The sequence below is a fragment of the Phyllobates terribilis genome, unplaced genomic scaffold (genome assembly GCF_046119375.1).
Source record: "Phyllobates terribilis strain yellow unplaced genomic scaffold, ASM4611937v1 Scaffold_9__5_contigs__length_417890890, whole genome shotgun sequence".
NCBI classification, from domain to species: Eukaryota; Metazoa; Chordata; class Amphibia; order Anura; family Dendrobatidae; genus Phyllobates; species Phyllobates terribilis.
In genome coordinates, this window is record NW_027362769.1 from 62,468,787 (window position 1) to 62,489,774 (window position 20,988).

At 41.3% G+C, this 20,988-nt stretch overlaps 1 protein-coding gene across 2 annotated transcripts in view; it reads right to left on the reverse strand.

The window, feature by feature from the left end:
- SATB2 (SATB homeobox 2) overlaps positions 1-20,988 on the reverse strand; it is a 215,619-nt gene that overhangs the window by 26,203 nt on the left and 168,428 nt on the right. For both annotated transcript variants that reach the window (XM_073646531.1, XM_073646530.1), the window contains exon 11: positions 17,027-17,224. In XM_073646531.1, coding sequence (XP_073502632.1) covers positions 17,027-17,224 — 198 coding nt within the window. The remainder of the gene's footprint in view (positions 1-17,026; positions 17,225-20,988) is intronic.

Consider the following 20,988-nt stretch of genomic DNA (forward strand, 5'->3'; position numbering starts at 1 on the left):
CTGGTCTTTCTCCTTCATCTACTTTGTGAGTTGCGTTATGCTGCCATGTATCAACTGCATACAGTGATTTTTGTATGCATGTCCTATGTTGCCACCAAAGTTGTCACGTAGCCCCTGTCTATGTGATACATCTACCCATTTTAAAGAGGCTGGCAACATCTAGGATAACCCCTTCTTAAATACTATATTCTACCTTGTCAAATAATAAACAAGATATACACGCCACCCATACTGGTGGTATTCTAGATATGTTGGCGCCAGGTCTCCCAAGACTCATGTGTTATGCCACATGAGACCTGCAGCCTATCAGCAGGGTCTATTGAGCTACTGTGCTCTCACTTCTTTGGCCAAATCTCAAACATCTGGGGGAGTTGTAAACACTGCAGCCCATTAGCAGCCACTAATTGACTGAAGAGTTTACATGGCATAATAATGTCACACGAGCCTCGGCAGATCTGGAGCCAACGTCACTCCAGTGGTGCCTATATGGGAGGTGAGTATATGGTGTTTTTATTTTACAATGGGAAATATCCTAGTAGCGAACAACCCCTTTAAGTTTGCTTACATGTTTTTCTACATGACTTGAACATCTGGATACCAGTTGCAATTATATCATAATAAGAATGCTAAAATACAAAACAATCCCTTTAATAATAGAGGTGCCACATACATCAGCTGATCACTGAAGGTTTGACTCCAGACTCCCCTCGGCAAACTGCTGATTTCGATGGACGAAGCAATACATGGATTGCTGTAGTCCACCAGAATAGCAGCCACTACTTGTTAGCTACACTGTATTATCCATGTACCCTAATAGTGTGCATGGACAGTGACAAAAAATGATGGATTCCCCATAATGCTTTGCAACTTTCACGTCATGTGGTATATAGCAGCTAGCAGGAGGAACTATCATAGCCTGTGTAAAAGCCTAAGCAGGGAATGCAGCAGCCATTTTAGGGTGATTAAGGATAGTGCGAGGACGTCACAGCCCACAGCTCAGCAATAGATATAGTAAGAGAATTCCATAAAACATTGGATAAATACTCCATAAAGTAATTAATGAATTCAACAAATATGTTGAATAACTGCAGCAGTGAAGAGAATAAGAGTTGTAGTCTGGGAATAATACAGAGATTCAATTAATAGGTAGAGAAAGAGAGATAGGAGAGGTGCCAGACTCAGTGTCCTGATGCATTTGAATTACAATTACACAATTACACTTTTTTCTTATTTTTTTAAAAAATGGCAATGGACAGGGTAGAGTAATAGAAAAAAAAACTAAGAATGCTGGAGTTGCTATCATCAGAAGCACCACCACTGGCAACAGCTGTCCAGGCAGTAATACTACCCAACACAGGCCACAATTGGCCTCTTTTGCCTCTGGCAAGCATATTAGTGAGAAGAAAGCAGATGGAATTTTTGAATATATAGCACATCACTCGTATCAGTCAAAGCAGGATGATGTTACATCTAACAGCGACACTGTCAGTTGAGTCAGTGTTCTTGACAGAAAGGTCCGCCTGATCACAAAAGGCTACAAGGGATTACCCTTACACTTAATTTAAAAAAAATAGGAAAAATCTTTCAGTGCACTTTGTTAATAAAGGGGATGTCCACTACTAGGACAACCCCTTCTCAATCTGAGTGTTTTCACCTGTCAAAATAAAAACACTTATACGGTTAAGTAATTGTCAGGAAGTCAGAACGGTGGCTGCTGCTAACTTCCTGTTAATTAACCGAAGGCGGGGAAAAAGAAGCCATCACTGATTGGGCGCAGAGCTCATGTGATATAAACACCTCATGTGAGCTCCAGGACAGCAAGTGCCGACACCACTGGAACGATGTCGGCACGGGAGGCGAGTATAAGTTTTTTTATTTTGATGGGGGAAAAGGAGAAGGAGTTGTCCTAGTAATGGTCAGCCCATTTAAATGGGCTGTTGGTTACTACCAGGTTACCATCAGTTTAAATGGTGAGGTTACTTTGACATTACTAAGACTGTGTTTGTGTTAAAGACATTGAAAGGGGTTGGATCTCAGAGTGTTATACACATCTTTTTAGAGCAGTTTACCGGGAATCACATTTTTGAAGAAAAATTCACTGAACTGGGCAAACTCAAATTTCAAAAGATTCAATAATGTCTAACAGTGACTGCCTGATAAGCTAGTAAAATGATAAATTGTAATAGCATTTTGATCATGAAGTTGTTGAAAATGATCATTTTGTGTAACTTTGCTGACTTTTCAAGGAAATACTGCGTAGAAGTATGTATCAATAATTTCTGTTTTAAGTATCACGATTAAGTGGAGCTGTACAAATCCTTAAATTGTAAGGTTATATACTGCTAGAGGCGACTCTGCCCCTTCAACATTCCCTATAGATTGATGCCTTTATCTGATTCTGTAATGTGCTCAGTGACTTCCTAGGTACAGGGCATCTGTATACTTGTAACGTCTGACAGCAGCTGTGCAGGGGAGGCGAATGTTACAGTAAACAATAGAGAACCTGCAGGTGCTGTCACATTCCGAGGATTCCACAGTCATTAACCTACTTTAAAGCCCTGATTGGCAGCATATCATAGAAGATGGTGGAGGGTGTGTGCTGGGGCCCTGATAAGGTTATCAGCAGAGCCTTATAATACCCCTTTGCACCCTCACCTGATCACCTGTGCACGAGATTGCAGTTTTATGAATTGAGAGCAATCTACTAATACCTGAACTGTCTATCTTTGTTATTGCTTTAAGGTTATCTGGAAGTTAAAGAGTATATATAATCTATTATAATCTATATATTGGATTTTCTAGAGACTATTTCAATACAAATCTTGACAGATGCTATTTAACACACTACCCACAGTGGTCATGCATGAACACCCTTTTTGGGCACATTATCAGAAGCACACCCCTTTCACAGTACTGTCCAAAGGACAGTTGGCAAGAATGTAGCATGATAGGGATAAAACCCAGGAGGGAAGAAGGAAGGGAAAAAATAATATGACACTTTTAGGGAATACACATTCTGATAACTGAGAACCTACACTAGATTTTTGTATATTATATTTTTTCCCTTTACCTGACTCCTATGATTTTTAAAAAAATACTATAAGTGGCAAAATTCCTGTAATTTTGCATTACACGGTAACTAAACTTTTAAATGATTTTTGATATATTATAGCTTATCCAGTAATTTTGATCCAGTTGCTGGTTCAGATCCTGAGACCCCCACTATCGCCCAAGCCTAGGAACAGAGGCCCTTAGCTTGTGCTTGAGCATACCCGTACACTTTTTTTAATGACACTATACACATTCCTACTTGTACTGAAGCCAGAGCTGAGGGCGTCTTCCCACTTAGTGAGAGCAATCAGTAAACATATGTTATCTTCAGACCTGAATTTGATAACATATTAAAAAAAAATATATAAAAGTTTAGTTATTCACTAAAGGATGTGAAAGGTGACGGATTTGAAAACGGACAGTTTTAGAGAAAGTGGGGCCCTGGGCAAAAGTTTAAAGTGGGACCCCAAATGTTCACATATTGCACCACCATGCAGAAACATTTAGGTTGCATTTACATGTGCTGAGTTCAGACCATTAAATGAGCGCGATGGATAATACTGAAGTCGTTCTGTGCTTGTTTACTGGCCTCTTTACACAGGCTGAGTAAGAATGGGGACAGAGCGATCACTTTAATAGATCAATCTGTTCCCATACAATATCATGGTATTAGCAGCACATCTGCAGGTTACATCGGGCGATGTGCTGCTGACAACAATGAGTTTTGTTCCGACATAAACAACCCAATCACCCTATGAAAAGGCATTTTGCTCATTCGATGGGCGATTGCTGATGTTTACTTCTATGAACTCTCGTCTGCGCTGCCAGAATTTATCAATGTGGATGCTAAACATAACATACAGTATGGAACACACGCATTGTAAGTTACATACACGTACACAAACTGCATGTTGCACATATATACAGATACATGTATACACAGAGCACATACGTACAGTCACACACATACATACAAAGATTCTACACATAGATGCATGCATACATGGAGCACATACATACAGAGACATGCATGGACGGAGCACATACATACAGACACATGCAAGGACGGAGCACATACATACAGAGACATAGTATAATGGAACCAACACAGCCCTTCAAACAGTGTAATTGGCCTCTACACAGCCCTCCAAACAGTATAATGGCCTCCACACAGTATGATGGACCCCGCACAAACCTTCACACTGTATACACTGTATAATTGCCCCCACATAGCCCTGCATAAAGTATAACGTCTCCCACATAGCCCTTCATATAGTATAATGGCCCTCGAATAGCCCTACAAATATGATAATGGCCACCACATAGCCTTCAAAATATTATAATGGTCCCCACATAGCCCTCCATATAGTATAATAGGCCCTACATTGCCTTTCATATAGAACGATGCACCCCATAGTCTTCCATATAGCATAATGCACCTCCATAGTCCTCTATATAGTATAATGCACCCCATAATTCTTCATATAGTATAATCCACCCCCATAGTCCTCATACAGTATAATACACCCCATAGTCCTCCATACAGTATAATGCACTCCTTATAGTCCTCCATATAGTATAATGCATCCCATAGTCTTCCATATAGTATCATGCACCCCATAGTCCTCCATATAGTATAATGCACTACCCATAGTGCTCAACGGGGCCGGCGTCAGCACCCGGCGCACCCGGGCAAGTACCGGGGCCCTGAGCAGGCAGAGGGGCCCACTGGCGGTCGCGCACCCCGCCGGGCTATGGGCGGAGGAGAGCAGTGTCAGCGCCCGCCCTTCTCTCCCGCTTGCTCAGGGCCCCGGCAGCCGGATACTTACCTCTCGCCGTGCCTCCGCAGATCCGCTGTCTTCCTGCTCTGCGCTCCCTGTGATGTCTCAGGTCAGAGGGTGCGGTGACGTCTTTCCACCGCGCGCTCCCCTGAGCCATCACAGGGAGCGCAGAGCGGGAAGATACCGGCGATGCTGGAGTCCGGACCCGAGCAGCTGCAGCAGGTGAGGAGGAGTGAGGTGAGTATTTGATTTTTTTTTAATGTATGGAGGCATGGGGCATAATATGGGGGGTGACATCCTGCATGGGGCATAATATTGGGGGGTGACATCCTGCACGGGGCATTATAAAGGGGGGGTGACATCCTGCAATGGGCCTTATAAAGAGAGGGGGTGACATCCTGCATGGAGCATTATAAAGAGAGGGGGGTGACATCCTGCATGGGGCCTTATAAAGAGAGGGGGTGACATCCTGCATGGGGCATTATAAAGAGGGGGGGGTGACATCCTGCATGGGGCATTATAAAGAGGGGGGGTGACATCCTGCATGGGGCATTATAAATAGAGGGGGGGTGACATCCTGCATGGGGCATTATAGAGAGAGGGGGTTACATCCTGCATGGGGCATTATAGAGAGAGGGGGTGACATCCTGCATGGGGCATTATAAAGAGAGGGGGGGTGACATCCTGCATGGGGCATTATAGAGAGAGGGGGTTACATCCTGCATGGGGCATTATAGAGAGAGGGGGTGACATCCTGCATGGGGCATTATAAAGAGAGGGGGGGTGACATCCTGCATGGGGCATTATAGAGAGAGGGGGTGACATCCTGCATGGGGCATTATAGAGAGAGGGGGTGACATCCTGCATGGGGCATTATAGAGGAGGGGGTGACAGCCTGCATGGGGCTTTATAAAGAGGGGGGTACATCCTGCATGGGGCATTATAAAGAGAGGGGGGTGACATCCTACATGGGGCATTATAAACAGAGGGGGGGTGACCTCCTGCATGGGGCATTATAAAGAGAGGGGGTGACATCCTGCATGGGGCATTATAAAGAGAGGGTGGTGACATCCTGCATGGGGCATTATAAAGAGAGGGGGGTGACATCCTGCATGGGGCATTATAAAGAGAGGGGTGACATCCTGCTTGGGGCATTATAAAGAGAGGGGGGTGACATCCTGCATGGGGCCTTATAAAGAGGGGGGGTGACATCCTGCATGGGGCCTTATAAAGAGGGGGGTACATCCTGCATGGGGCATTATAAAGAGGAGGGGTGACAGCCTGCATGGGGCATTATAAGGGGGGGAACAGCCTGCATGGGGCATTATAAGGGGGGTGGGACAGCCTGCATAGTGCTTTATGTGGGGGGAACAGCCTTATATGGGGGCCAGTATTCCGTATGGAGCCTTATATGGGGGCCAGTATTCCGTATGGAGCCTTATATGGGGGCCAGTATTCCGCATGGAGCCTTATATGGGGGCCAGTTATCCGTATGGAGCCTTATATGGGGGCCAGTATTCCGTATGGGGCCTTATATGGGGGCCAGTATTTCGTATGGGGCCTTATTCCATATGGGGCCTTATATGGGGGCCAGTATTCCGTATGGGGCGTTATATGGGGGCCAGTATTCCGTGTGGAGCGATTCGCCGGTTTCTGAGCTATTGTGGAATTTACAAGAGATATCGCTCATGTAATGTAAGAAGTGAAATCTTTGCATTGTACTATATATATACACTGTGTTCCAAATTATTATGCAAATAATATTTTCTCAGATTTTCCCAAATTACCTATATGAATTGCAGTCATTGTAATTTTCCAGTCAAATAACTATTAGAATACAATTGAAAGGTTTTTGTACAAACTGCCTATGATAACAGTATATTTTTAAAAAAATAAAAAACTCAAACTGCACTCAAAATGCATGTTCCAAATTATTATGCACAGCAGAGTTTTCAACCTTTTCATTTTAATAAAGAACAAAAAAATTGTCATTTTTGAAATTATAAGCATTAGCAGGTTATTACAAACTGAAATCAAACAGTTTTCAACTCAAAACTTTATTCTAGGTGATGTTACATTTGCACATAGGACCCCTTGTTCGAAAGGAGCTTCTGAACTCTCTCGTCCATTGAATTTGTCAGGTTTTGGATGGTTTCTGCTTAAATTGTTTTGCATCAGGACAGAATACCCTCCCAGAGCTGTTGCTTAGATGTGAACTGCCTCCCGCCATCATAGACACTCCTTTTGATGATGCTCCAGAGGTTCTCAATGGGGTTGAGGTCAGGGGAGCATGGGGGCCACACCATAAGTTTGTCCCCTTTTATGCCCATAGCAGCCAGAGATGCAGATGTGTTATGTGCAGCATGAGACGGGGCATTATCGTGCATGAAAATGATCTTGCTGCGGAATGCACGGTTCTTCTTCTTGAACCATGGAAGGAAGTGCTGCTTGAGAAACTCAACATACATTATGGAGTTCATCTTTACCCCTTCAGGCATCCTAAAGGGGCCGACAATCTCTCTCCCCATGATTCCAGCCCAAAACATTACTCCACCTCCTCCTTGTTTGCGCCGTAGCCGTGTTTGCATGGGGTGTCCATCAACCAGCCATCCTCCACTCCATCCATCTGGACCATCGAGATCATTTCATGCATGATAATGCCCCGTCTCATGCTGCACATAACACATCTGCATCTCTGGCTCCTATGGGCATAAAAGGGGACAAACTTATGGTGTGGCACCCATGCTCCCCTGACCTCAACCCCATTGAGAACCTCTGGAGCATCATCAAAAGGAGTGTCTATGATGGCGGGAGGCAGTTCATATCTAAGCAACAGCTCGGGGAGGGTATTCTGTCCTCATGCAAAACAATTAAAGCAGAAACCATCCAAAACCTGACAAATTCAATGGACGAGAGAGTTCAGAAGCTCCTTTCGAGCAAGCGGACCTATGTGCAAATGTAACATCACCTAGAATAAAGTTTTGAGTTGAAAACTGTTTGATTTCAGTTTGTAATAACCTGCTAATGCTTACAATTTCAAAAATGACCATTTTTGTGTTCTATATTAAAATGAAAAGGTTGAAAACTCTGCTGTGCATAATAATTTGGAACATGCATTTTGAGTGCAGTTTGAGTTTTTTATTTTTTTAAAAATATACTGTTATCATAGGCAGTTTGTACAAAAACCTTTCAATTGTACTCTAATAGTTATTTGACTGGAAAATTACAATGACTGCAATTCATATAGGTAATTTGGGAAAATCTGAGAAAATATTATTTGCATAATAATTTGGAACACAGTGTATATTTCTCTGCGGTATCTGTGCATCATGAATCGTGGTATGTATTAAAGGGGCCCACTGAGACTCTTTCGCCCGGGGCCCAGAAAAACCTGGAGCCGGCCCTGGAGCTCAATATACTATAATGCACTCCCCATACTCATCCATATAGTATAATTCATCCCATAGTCCTCCATATAATATAAAGCATCCCCCATAGTTCTTCATATAGTATAATGCACCCCATAGTCCTCCATATAGTGTAATGCACCCTCCAAAGTCCTCTATATTGAATAATTCACCCATAGTCTCCCATTTAGTATAATGCACTCCATAGACCTCCATATAGTATAAAGCACTCCATAGTCCTCCATTTAGTATTATGGCCAACACAATGTAGCCACTGATTTAAAAAAATAAATACTCACCTTTCCCTGTTCCCCCGCTGCTCCAGTCTCTTCAGGTCGTCTCCTTAGCAGCTCCACTGCTCGGCACAGCATGCACTGTGAAGTTACGTCACCGCGCCTATGTCAATTACGTCAATTGCCCAAAGCCCCTAATGCCGGCCCTGAATATGAAATATTATGCATTATTTATTTAGTTTAAACAAAATTCTAAAAAATTATGGTGCCTATATAGTGATTTTTCATACAATGCAACCATTTTCCATTAACAGTTATTAAGCTAAGGTAAAAGTGCTGGGTTGGCTATTTGGCCATAAAAAGTCTGCAACTGGTGTAGAAAGTGTGAGTAAGGTCCCATGGTGAGGCATTCCAGAGAAATGTGCATATTAATTAATATGTAAATGAGGTGTTATTTGCTCTGATCATGACAGAGCACTTCCTTAGTGACTGCCTCCTAAAGTTCCTTCCACCCCTAGTACCAGCCAATTTAGCTCACTATCTGATTTCTTTGCCAGACAATGAGTTATCAAACAAGCTAGGGAGGCTGGTGCTCAGCAGAGGATAGTTAAGTGCTTTGTCACGCCCAGAGTACTTTATACTTCAATTGCATTTGAAAAAAAATGCTAATTTCTCTGGAATGCAGAAACAGGTAGAGGATATAAAGGTGTCTATGAATTTATATTTCAGATACCTGCATCCTCAAATGTGTGATTTGTAAGGGTAGTTGATCTTACTGACAGATTCTTTTTCAAGAAAACTGTATGTCTGTACTTGGTCTGAAAAGTCATTATGTGCTGGCAGGCTTACCTTCACACAAGTTTCTGGTGTTACAGCATTCAATTGGTGGAAACCACCAAGAATGTGCAGCTTTCTCCAAGACTCTCTGCTCTAGTTGCAGACTTTCTGTGGCCCAGAAGAAATTCTATCACTTTCCTCTGAGCCTAATGAGAAGCACACACGAATCTGTACTGAGGTGAATGGGAACAGTGACCTTTCCACTATTCCACTAAAAGTCAATATGCAAATAGCCTCTTCAGAGAAGAAGACAGAAACTGTAGTGCCAACTATAAGAGGTAACAATCCTAAAAGTCAATATCAACCATTTAACAGAGCTTTACCACATAGCTTAGGGTAAGAAGCCAAACCAAAAACTCCACTTGCAGACACATGTTTAAGGGTGTTTGCTCCTCATCAGAGCAAAACAGGAGGACTGGTTTGGCTCAGTGAGAGGCCTTTGACTGGGGTAAAGTCTATCCTTGCTAGTTAGCACCAACTTGGCAATTATAGACTTATAGGTTTTACAATTCTCTCCTGGGAATTTAAATATGCAAATAGTCTCTTAGACAACTAGGCGCTCTCCACAAGGAGAACATTTACCCCTTGGACACACTAAAAATCAAGAAGCAGACCCTTATTAAAGACTCATTGAATTAAGATGGTGTTTATCTAGCAAAAATGCATATGAAGAGGATTGCAAAGATATAGATTCCATTTTCAGAAATATTTGGCGATTGATATAAGGGATAGAAGTTGTTTTTCTCTTTGATCGATTTTTACAAGTCACCTTATGGACACACTGGTGGGTTCCCAATGCTTATATGTTTTGAGACTCAGCGTGAAGTGCTCCATACTCCATAGAGTTGAGCTCACTTACACCCAAAAAGTGTCCTCTCTCTCTTTCTCCCCATTTTACACTAACCTATATTCTAGGTCTACTATCTCCACAGGATTCATTGATGTTGTATACTCTTATACTTTTTTTTTAAAGCATATTACATGTTTTAATACAAGTTTTGTGAGATTCCAGATCATCTTTTAACCAAAAACAAAAACTGGACTTTCCATATTTTTAGTTTATCACGTCAAACTAAAAGAATTTATATAATGTAGATAGTTTCTTGATAACGTATAAAAAAGCTTCCTTGCATGCTGTTCATTAGTCTGTGGTCGACATTGTACAATATACTTCATGTAATGAATGTATCCATTGTACAGGTGGAGTAAATATTCTAACTAGTAGTTCTTTGTTGATAGAATTCGTTAAAAAATATAGGTCACAAAGCGATAACAACATACAATGTAGATAAAGCAGATGTGTGCAATAATCGTATATAGGAAAAAGTCAAAGACTAAGTCTGTGTTGTACCTTTACGGTGCAGGAAACACGCTAATTACATTTTGTGCTAAAATCAATGTACATATGTTCCTAAAGTAACCCACAATACACAGATAACAATATACAGCCCTGATACAGCCGCGATATGTTATGTAACATAATTCAGAAATGCAGAATACGGCAATACTTGATATGAAGAGCACAATACACAGCTTCCCTGAAGCCTAAAGAATACTGAAAATTACACTAAATTATGGAAATTCATTATTTATAAGTAGGCTGAAATATAATCCTAATAGAATAATCACAAAGTAATTGGACAACATATCCGAGATCATTCTCTGCTACTATGGAGGCGAAAACTGAAAATATGGAGAGATCTTGGCATCACAATTCAAATGGCGATCCCAAATCAGATACCAAGAATTTTCTGCATTGAACTGTTCCTTTTCATTAGAATGGCCTCCTGAAGATTATCTGATCAAGGGGTGAGATCTCCAAGGGGATCCTGGCAAAAAGGGTTCAATTTCTGTGCAGTGCCATCCCAGAGAATGGAAAGCGTAAAACTATGCATTTCCCAGTATGTCACCATCCACAAAGAGAAATGTTACCCCTTAGACGTCAGTCCAGAGCCTCTCATCTAGCCAAATCAGTTCTCATACTCTTTGCACTGACGAGGGCCAACAGCCCGAAACACCGTATCTGCAAATTGAGATTCTGATTTGGCTATTATCCTAAGTCATATTGCAAGACTCGATAAAGGGTCGATTGTGACTTGTAGGATTGCTGCTTCCCATAGGTGGCGCTATAGAGTTCAAGTCCTCTTTTTCTCTGAAGAGGCAATTTACATATTAAATTTCCCGGAGGAGCATTGCACAGCGAATAAGCCTCCTTACCTTGGCGTGCTAGAGCTGGTATGTGACTCTCCACAAGGAGAAACGTTACCCCTTAGACCTCAGTCCAGAGCCTCTTACCTAGCCAAATCAGTTCTCATACTTTGCACTGATGAGGGCCAACTGCCCCGAAACACTGTATCTGCAAATTGAGATTCTGATTTGGCTATTATCCTAAGTCATAGCAATACACGTTAAAGGGTTGATTGTGACTTGTAGGACTGCTGATTGCAATAGGTGGCGCTATAGAGTTCAAGTCCTCTCCATCTCAGAAGAGGCAATTTACATATTGCATTTCCCATGAAATGCATAGGCATTTACTGTATGTCCGGCTGTGAGGCTCTTTGTAGTCAATTTTCACTTTAGCTAATAGAGTCGTTGATTGAGGACCCTTTATTAAGGCAGAATACTATATAGATTACTGAAAATGGGTTTTCTAGTTTGGTAGTTGACCTGAATGCCAACTTCATTTGATACCAAAAATATCATTACTATCGTTGATGCAGGAATAAAAAGCATCAATGGTACATATTAACTGATATACGCTTTACCCGTTATAGATGCAGCTTATATGCTAATTTGGTACTTAAAGCCTCATCATATTATATCAATTTTTGCATACTTTCATCTCTGTATTTCATAAGCCAAAGTTTTATTCCCCTGGAAACATTTTTTTTTTATGAGAGGAGTTGTGTTTTTAAATGGCTTTATTTTGGAGTACATGAAATATTTAATATAACTTGTATTATTTCTTTTTTGTGGGTGGGGAGCGGGGAAAAAACAGCAATTCATCCACTGTCTTTTTAGTTGTTGTTTTTTTATCAGCGGCTATGCTGAATGTAAATGCATATGAATGAAATTCTGTGAATCAGTATTGGTGTGATAATTATTGTGATACCAAATTTATAATGTTTTTATGTTTCACTATATTTTTTTAATTCATGGCACCACATCCTAAGAGGCATAACGTTTCTATTTTGATAGCAATGAATGAGAGAGTTGTAGTTCTCATTGGTACCGTTTTGATCAGTTTGTATTTGGGTTTTCAGATAATGGAGGGAATGTTTTCTTTATACTTCGGGTCACTGCAGGTATGGCGATACCAAATATGCATAGATTTTTCTTTTTTTAATTGTTTTATAGCTATAAGACATTTTCTGCATTTCTACTTGTGAGTTATTAATTTATTTCTAAAAAACTGTGTTGATAATTTTTTTTTCAACGAGCAGTGCATGAGATATGTGGATTCACAAGTCTAGACTAAAGCTGTACAACCCCTTTAATGTGACAGATGTATAATTATGATATATCTTGGCATTAATTAGGTCACTGGGTGCAATGTAAGCTCACTGATGCCAATAGGCTGAGAGAAGGGACTCCTTCTCTGTTTCTAACCACTTAGACGCTGCGGTCACAATTCACTGAAGAGTCTAAAGGGCTCAACTGCTGGTCTTTGAATTATCTCCAATCCTAAAGCCTCTTTCACATGTCCGGATATTTCCGATAATGGAAAAACCAATACCGGAGATATCCGTGTTCATGTGTCTGATACGTGTGGCACACGTGTGGTAACCATGTGCCACCAGTGTGCCGCATTAGGATCACAAGTACCTGTGCTTGGAAATCAGCCATACAGTTAGCTGGCGCTGCGATCAGCACTGGCAAGGAACAATGATGACAGCAGTATTCTGCCCCCCGCTGTGTCCTGGTGTAAAAATAAGAATAAAATAAAAAAATCCTTATATTCACCTGTCCAAAGATGTCCCCTGCTGTAATCCATTTGACTGCTTATGCTGAGGAGTCGGGGAGAATGACTCGCTACAGTGTCACTCACTGAGTGAAGCAGTTTAGGGGCGTGCTCACTGGAGCGAGTCAATCTCTCCAGCTTCTCAGCGTGATCGGTCAGATGGATTACAGCGGGGGACATCTTCATACAGGTGAGTATAAGGCTATGTGCCCACGTATCGTTCTTGCAGCGTTTTTGCGGCATTTTTACGGCCACAAAAACGCTTGTAAAACCGTCTGTCATGCAAAGCAATGTGAATTCGGATGTGCTGTGCATATGATGCGCTAATTAGTGCGCCAAATTCGCATTGCGTTGCAAAATGCAGCGTGACCATTTCTACCGAGATTACGCCGCAAATTTGCGGCCATTGAGGAACATTGAAACGCAGCAAACCCGCAGGTATATGTGGATTTGCTGCGTTTCAATTAAATTCAATCTAAGTTGGTCACACAATATAGATCCATGCCAGTTGCATGGATTTATATTGTGTGACCAACTTGTCAAGCACTTTTCCAAGTGATACTCAAAATCGCTTGGAAAAGTGCTTGAAAAAACGCATGTGTTTTCGCATGTAAAAACGCTGAAAAAACGCTTCTGTCTGGCAGAAAAAATACATGTAAATCTGCTTGCATTTTTTTCTGCCAGAGACAGGCTAAAATGCTCTGCATCAAATCTGCTATGTGGGCACATAGCCTAAGAATTTTTTTATTTTATTCTTACATCAGGACACAGCGGGGGCAGAATATTACTCTCATCATTGTCCCTTGCTTGCGCTGATCGCAGCACTGGCAGGGGACAATGACAAGGGCAGCGTTCAGCACCCGGCACTTGGAAACAGCACAAACTATACGCTGATTCCCAGGCGCCGGTATGTGTCACACTGATGACACACGGATGTCATCCATGTGTCATCAGTGTGCATGTGTGCAGAACCTTTTGCGGCCTGTGCTGCGGGTAAAAAAACGGACATGTCAGTGTGTTTTGCCCACGGATACACGGTCCGTGAAAACACACTGACGTGCACAGACCCATTCATTGTCAGTGTCTCCGGTACATGTGGAAACGGATACCACACATACTGGAAACAGAGACGTCTGAAATGCGCCTAAGGCCACGGCCCCACTATCAGTATTTGGTCAGTATTTTTCTCAGGAGTGGGAACCAAAACCAGGTGTGAAACAATCAGAGAAAAGGTATAATAGAAACAAGTCACCAATTCTGCATTTATCACCCACTTCTGGTTTTGGCTCCCACTCCTGAGAAACAATACTGACCGAATACTGATAGTGGGGCCATGGCCTAAATGTTACAACAGGATGTCACTTGTCACACCTCCCACCCATAATGTAATTGCATGTAATTTGGTGGGAATGGATTGAAGATATTTTCTGGGATTAAAAAAAGGTAATCTAGTTAACAAAAACAGTGCCATTCTTGTTTATAGGTTTTGTCGGGTATGGCATCCCCATTTAGGCATTTAAAAATCTGATATATCTGATTGTCATGTGATTAAACATGATCGAATGCTGCAATGTAATGCACTTAAATGCTCGCGTGAAGAGAATTTGGGATCACAACAGGATCTGTAGATGGAGGTTATGCTTGTCGCAAAAGAAAACACATGAACTTTATCTTATGAACAGTGAGGTGTGGACTAAATAAATCTCTCATTTCAGTTTAATAGCACTTAATGCAAAATACGGGTTTGTCCTGTTTATAGATATGTCTAATTGAAAAATAGAGGCACATTAAAAAAAAAAACAAGTTCATCAAGTGTATGACATTTCACTGTAATTCTTGACAAAGAAAGTTCACAGCCTTCTACAGTAAATGACAAATTACAGATTTAGACGGAATATCAGAATGTGACTATCATTCAAGTACATGTCTACAGATGCACATACCAGATTTTTCCACTGCCTGCATTTCTTTACAAATAATCTTTGCTGATACAATGATAGCAGAACATTATACGATTATCTGGCACAGGACAGGTTAAAGCCTTCCATATCTGGCTAGTGAGATTCTCCCCTTATTGCTGGTATCCTTCATGTACTTTAGTAGAGACAAATCTTCACGAGCAATAAGGCCTCTTGCAGTGTAGGCCAGAGGCCATACTTAAACTAAGGTAGAGAGGTGAGAAGTAGATCCCTAGTGGGAAGTTTATGAGATAGGAGGCAGGTAAAGCCTCAGAAGCAATTGTACAATGTCTCTAAGGTGCAGCAGAATTTTCAGTAGATAAGGCTCTAATCTTGCCATGCTACACCTTACACATTACATTCATTTGCAGGAGTTATCAATTCTTTATTATGGCAAGTGTTTTATTATTAAACGAATATCAGCATCAAATGTATCTGTACTTTCATTTGTATTCAATTACTAATTTTATATTTTTTATGGGAATTGTTGAAGTGATGGACCAAAGATTCAGTTAGACAGCTCAATTCAATCATTGGGATAAATGTGGAGTTGAGAGATGTGGGGAGTTTGACTATAGATATTGACCAACATATAAAAATGATGTTTTGGGTCACCAATCGTAGAAAATGTGAGGATGGTAGGTACCATCCATGTGCCCATGGCAAGCGTTATACAATCTCACTGATGGACAAGAATATCTCTGTTACGCACCTGTCCCGGATCCGTGCTTTGATTTCCTCACCCCAGTCTGCTGAACTCTGTGGTGCTCCACATTGAGCTTCGCAGACTGCCCAGCATGCTCCCATGTGATCATCTGCCTGGGCTTATATAAGGCTCACCAAGACACACACCTGTGCTTAGTTATTAAGACTCCAGTGTTGCTAGACTCTGGCTTGCTCTATACACCTTGACCAGCTCAGCTGCTGTTTTCAGTCTCCTGGACATGTCCCGCATACATGTCTGTGATCTCCTGGACGTCTCCCACCTGCCTAAAGTCTCCTTGGCATCTCCTGTCTGCTTGCCTGCCTGCAATCTCCTGAACGTCTATCACTTGGCTGCCTGTGGTCTCCTAGACGTCTTCCACCTGCCATCAGTTTCCACTATTCCAACTGCTTGCCTGTGGTCACTTGGATGTCTTCCTCTTGCCTGCCTGCGGTCTACCGGACATCTCCCGCCCACTTGCCTGTTGTCTCCTGGACATCTCCGGCCAGCCAGCACTTTCCAGCATCCCACCTTCTTGTCTGTGGTCTCCTGGACATCTCCTGCCTGCCTGCAGTTTCCTATACATTTCCCGACTGCTTACATGCGGTTTCCAGCGTTCCACCTGTCTACCTGTGATTTTCAGTCACTCAGCTGTCCATGTTCCGGTTTCTCCACCTCACTGCTGCACCGATGCTCGTGGGCCATGTGCCCACCCAGACCTTGGGCTTTGAGGATCCACCTCACCTAGTGAATCTAACAATCTCCTATTACTAAACGGATGTCCTCTTTACTGTTGAAAATAGACAATATGGCAGCTGAAGATTGTATTATAAGGACTTAAGTGCCTCCTAATGTAAATCAAGTTCAGTCACCCATCATGCGACCTAATACTTTTATATGATTGCAGTACTATTTATTTTATTAATTTACAGTAGGGTGTTATATTATTTTGTAAAAACAATTTACAATAAAGTCTATGAATTATTGCAAGTCAATGTAAAATGTAAAAATGATGCAGGAGAAATTCAGTTGATTCGTTGCCGAAGTACTTCTCGGTCAGTATTAGACATGACTGCGTAGACTAGTATTTCTTACCTGCACAGGTTCAGGGGTTAGCTGTACTACATGCTGGAGGCGCTCACTGTGATGATGTCTGGACTCTTCTTCGTAAATAGCATCTCTTTCATGCTGAGGGAGCCCAAGGAAACGACGAATGGTGCACAGATTCTCCCACAATGTACGGTTTTCTGGACTTGGATTTTCTTTCCAGCGGAGAAGTTCGCAGAGCCAACCCTGTAGCAAAAGATTAAATAAAACAAGATTATAAATTTCATAGGATTAGGCTGCTCTGTAGATCATATATTTATTAGACTTAGGAAAATATATGATTGATATAGACTGTCCCATGACAACCATTATTTTTATTTTTATAATTGGCTCCAAGTGCCTATTCTTGGCAGGAGCACTGAACCAGCATGCACAATCCCTTAACATTGACTTCAATGGGGTCATAAAAAAATAGCCAAACAAGGTAAAAGAGCATGTTATTTCAGATCTTTTTGACGCTGGACTCATGACAATCAACTAATTTCTGAGTAGCTGTTTGTAGACATTTGGAAACAATTTTGACCATTCTCTTTAGAGTTGTCAGGAGTCATATAATAGTATAACTGTCTTATAGCATAACCATAATAATAATGGCTTAAAGATAAAGGAGAACTGTATGAATACCTTTTGATTATGTTTTCTTAGGTGTTATAATCCATCATGTCTGACTACCATTTTTACACAATCTTTCCTATCTCAAGCTTAGTTGAATCATGAATTAAAACACCTGATTTCTTCACCTCTGTTTCTCTGCTAAAAATGTCAGAAATGAGATCTTGCAGATGTGTAGTTGCTGGAACATTATGCAAATTTAGTTATATATTTTGTCAATGTGAGTGAACAAAAGAGAAATCTAAATCAAATCACCCTTTGCCTTCAGAACAGTAACAAAGCATCAATTCTTCTAGGTACACTTGCACACAGCTTTTGAAGAACTAAACATCTTGGAGAGCTAACCACAGATCTTCTGTGGATAAAAACTTGTTCAAACTTCTCTAGTCACTTCATGTAATCCCATACAGACTCTATGATGTTGAGATCAGGGCTTTGTGAGGACCATATCATCACTTTCAGGACTCCTTGTTCTTCTTTACACTGAAGATAAATATTAATGATATTGGCTGTATGTTTGGGGTCGTTGTTCTGCTGCAGAATAAACTTGGAGCCAAACAGGTGGCTCCCTGATGGTATTGCATTTGCTGAGACGCAGGCCAAAATTTTCAAGCAACATCCCTCATGCTTCACTGTTACCTGTAGACACTCATTGTATTGCTCTGCAGCCCTTCTACGAACAAACTGCCTTCAGCTACATCCAAATACTTCACAATTTGAATCATCAGTCCAGACAACCTGCTGCCATTTTTCTGTACCCCAGTTGATATGTTTTTGTGCATAGTTGAGTCTCTTGGCCTTGTTTCCATGTTGAAAGTATGACTTCCAGGCCATAATTCTTCCATGGAGACAACTTATGGACTGACGTCACCAAACAGTATAAGGTTTGGTTGCTGCCGGTTCTTTGCTGATGGCACTGTTGGGCTTCTTTTGATTGTGAAAGTAAGCTGCACTAAGTTTCCTTGGCCAACTACAGTGTCTGCGGTCTTCAGCGTTGGCAATTTCTTGGTGCTTATTCTAAAGATCATGATAATCAAATCTTGATGATGCAGTATAACTAACTTATGTTCATTGCTGTGCTCAGTCTGGCCATCATGAATGACCTGTGACATGGAACTGTCTTCCACAACTTAACCTTTGTAGCAGAGTTTGACTATTCCTCAGATAGTTTTAAGCCTCCTACATGGCTGTTTTTGTTTCAATTAATGACTGTGTTTCAACCTAATTATGTTAATTTGTGATTACTATCACCTGTTTAGTATAACGGGCTTCTCATGCACCTGACTAGAATCCTACAAAATCCCTGACTTTGACCAAGTGTACCTTGAAGAATTGATGCTGTTTTGAAGGCAAAGGGGTTCACAGTAAGGCTATGTGCCCACGATGCAGAAATGCTCTGGATTTTTCCTGAGGGTTTCTGCATCTCCCTGGCAGAAAAAACGCACGCGGATTTTACATGCGTTTTTTCAGCCAGGGACAAGCGTGTCACGCGTTTTGCAGATGCGATTTTGCATGCGGGTTGTCAAGTGCTTTCCAATCGACTTTAGCATCACTTGGAAAGTGCTTGACAACTTGGTCACACTATATAAATCCATGCAACTGGCATGGATTTTATATAGTGGTTGGTTTTTTTTTGCTGTGTATTTTGTGACTTGGTTGTGTTTTTGGAAAATAGAGTATGTCACTTCTTTCAGCGTTTTTGCAGCAGAAAATGCACCTGCGTTTTTGCTGCGTATTTGCAGCGTTTTTTCACCCATAAGAAGTAATGGGTGGTCAAAAAAACACAGCAAAAACGCAACTCAAAACGGACCAAAACCTGCATTTTTAGCGTAGCTGTTTTCCAGCCAGAGAAAAGTTAGCAGCAGATTTGCAGCAGAAAAAAAACACAACGTGTGTGAACATAGCCTTACTCTTTGGTCTTTGGACCCTCTCAGGGAGCACAGCCCAGATTTATCTCTACCCTCTGCATTTAATAAACCTTATATACGTCAATTTTTCCTCATACAAGTACTATCCATGTTTTTCACGGATAGCACTCATACCTGTAATAGTGAATGGGGCCATTCCAATGTCCTTGATTTTTCACAGAACGACTGTTCCACACAATATCATGGAGACATGTCCGATCTTGATCTGAGTGTCAGATCAAAATCGGCAATGCAAGTCCATGGGTCCATGACAAAATTAGTCAGCACTCAAATACCTTGTGATTTTCATGGACAACTAGATAGGTAAATAGGAGAAGGTGGAGAAGCTTTTTTTTCCACATATGAGCAAAACTGATAATAATCGGACCAAACTGTGATGAAACTCAGTCCATTTTTCTTGTATGTGAAAAAAACTGATGCGTGATTGAAATGAGTCGATAGTATGTTACAAAGTTACAGTATGACATGCATGGGGGTTTCTTCCCATTTGCACTTAGCATATATCGCTATGATCGGTCATCTGCGGTCAGATCATAGAAGATATCCTGGTGTAGCAAACAACAGAAGTCAAGCTCTTTTTGATTTATGCTAACTTTTTCAACTTAGAAGTTGTTTGAAAGCAAAGTTATGAAAATAGTAATACATTCCTGCACTGATGCTGCATTCCTGTTTAACGATTCCAATTTTCTGCCTCCAAAAACGAACCTTAAGACATCGAGCACAAGATGTTACATGCCCGAACGCTCTTCTTGTAAGACCTGATGAGCTTGGCCCCCAATCCCACTAACGTGAGCTGGCCATGTACAGACAGAAAGATTTTTTTTGCCAGGATAGGAATTGTCCTACATTTGGAAATGTTAATAAAATAAAGCTCTGCTATTTCTTGTAATGAGGTTTTCAGATTTCATTCAATATTTATACTTCAGGATCACAGAAATGTCATCAGTCGGATGGAAACATTTTTATGCCATTTAAATAATTTTCCAATTTATTTCATCTGATCATTTTAGCCATTTACACAATATCAATCTAAACCAGATATTTTCATCGAATCGTAGTGAAAACCGCTATGGATAAATCCAACCTACTGCACGCTACAACCAATCTGTCAATAAGAACCTCAAAGTGACTCTGTGTCTTACAGATTTAACAATTAACTCTTTAACCTCTAATGCCCTCATTTCCTCCCATCCTCCACTACACATCGCTCCCCAAACATAAATAAATAGGGGGGAAAAGGCAAGATTTGATTATCTTCGCTGTATCGGCCAAGGCAGAAACACCAGCTGTTCTTATTGTGCCTCGTCTTCCTCACGGCTCCGATGTTAATAGCCTGATCATTCCATTTTCTCCTTCCACTGGCGGCTGCACAGCACAGAGCAGAGACAGAGTAGGCTCCTGCCCATCTGT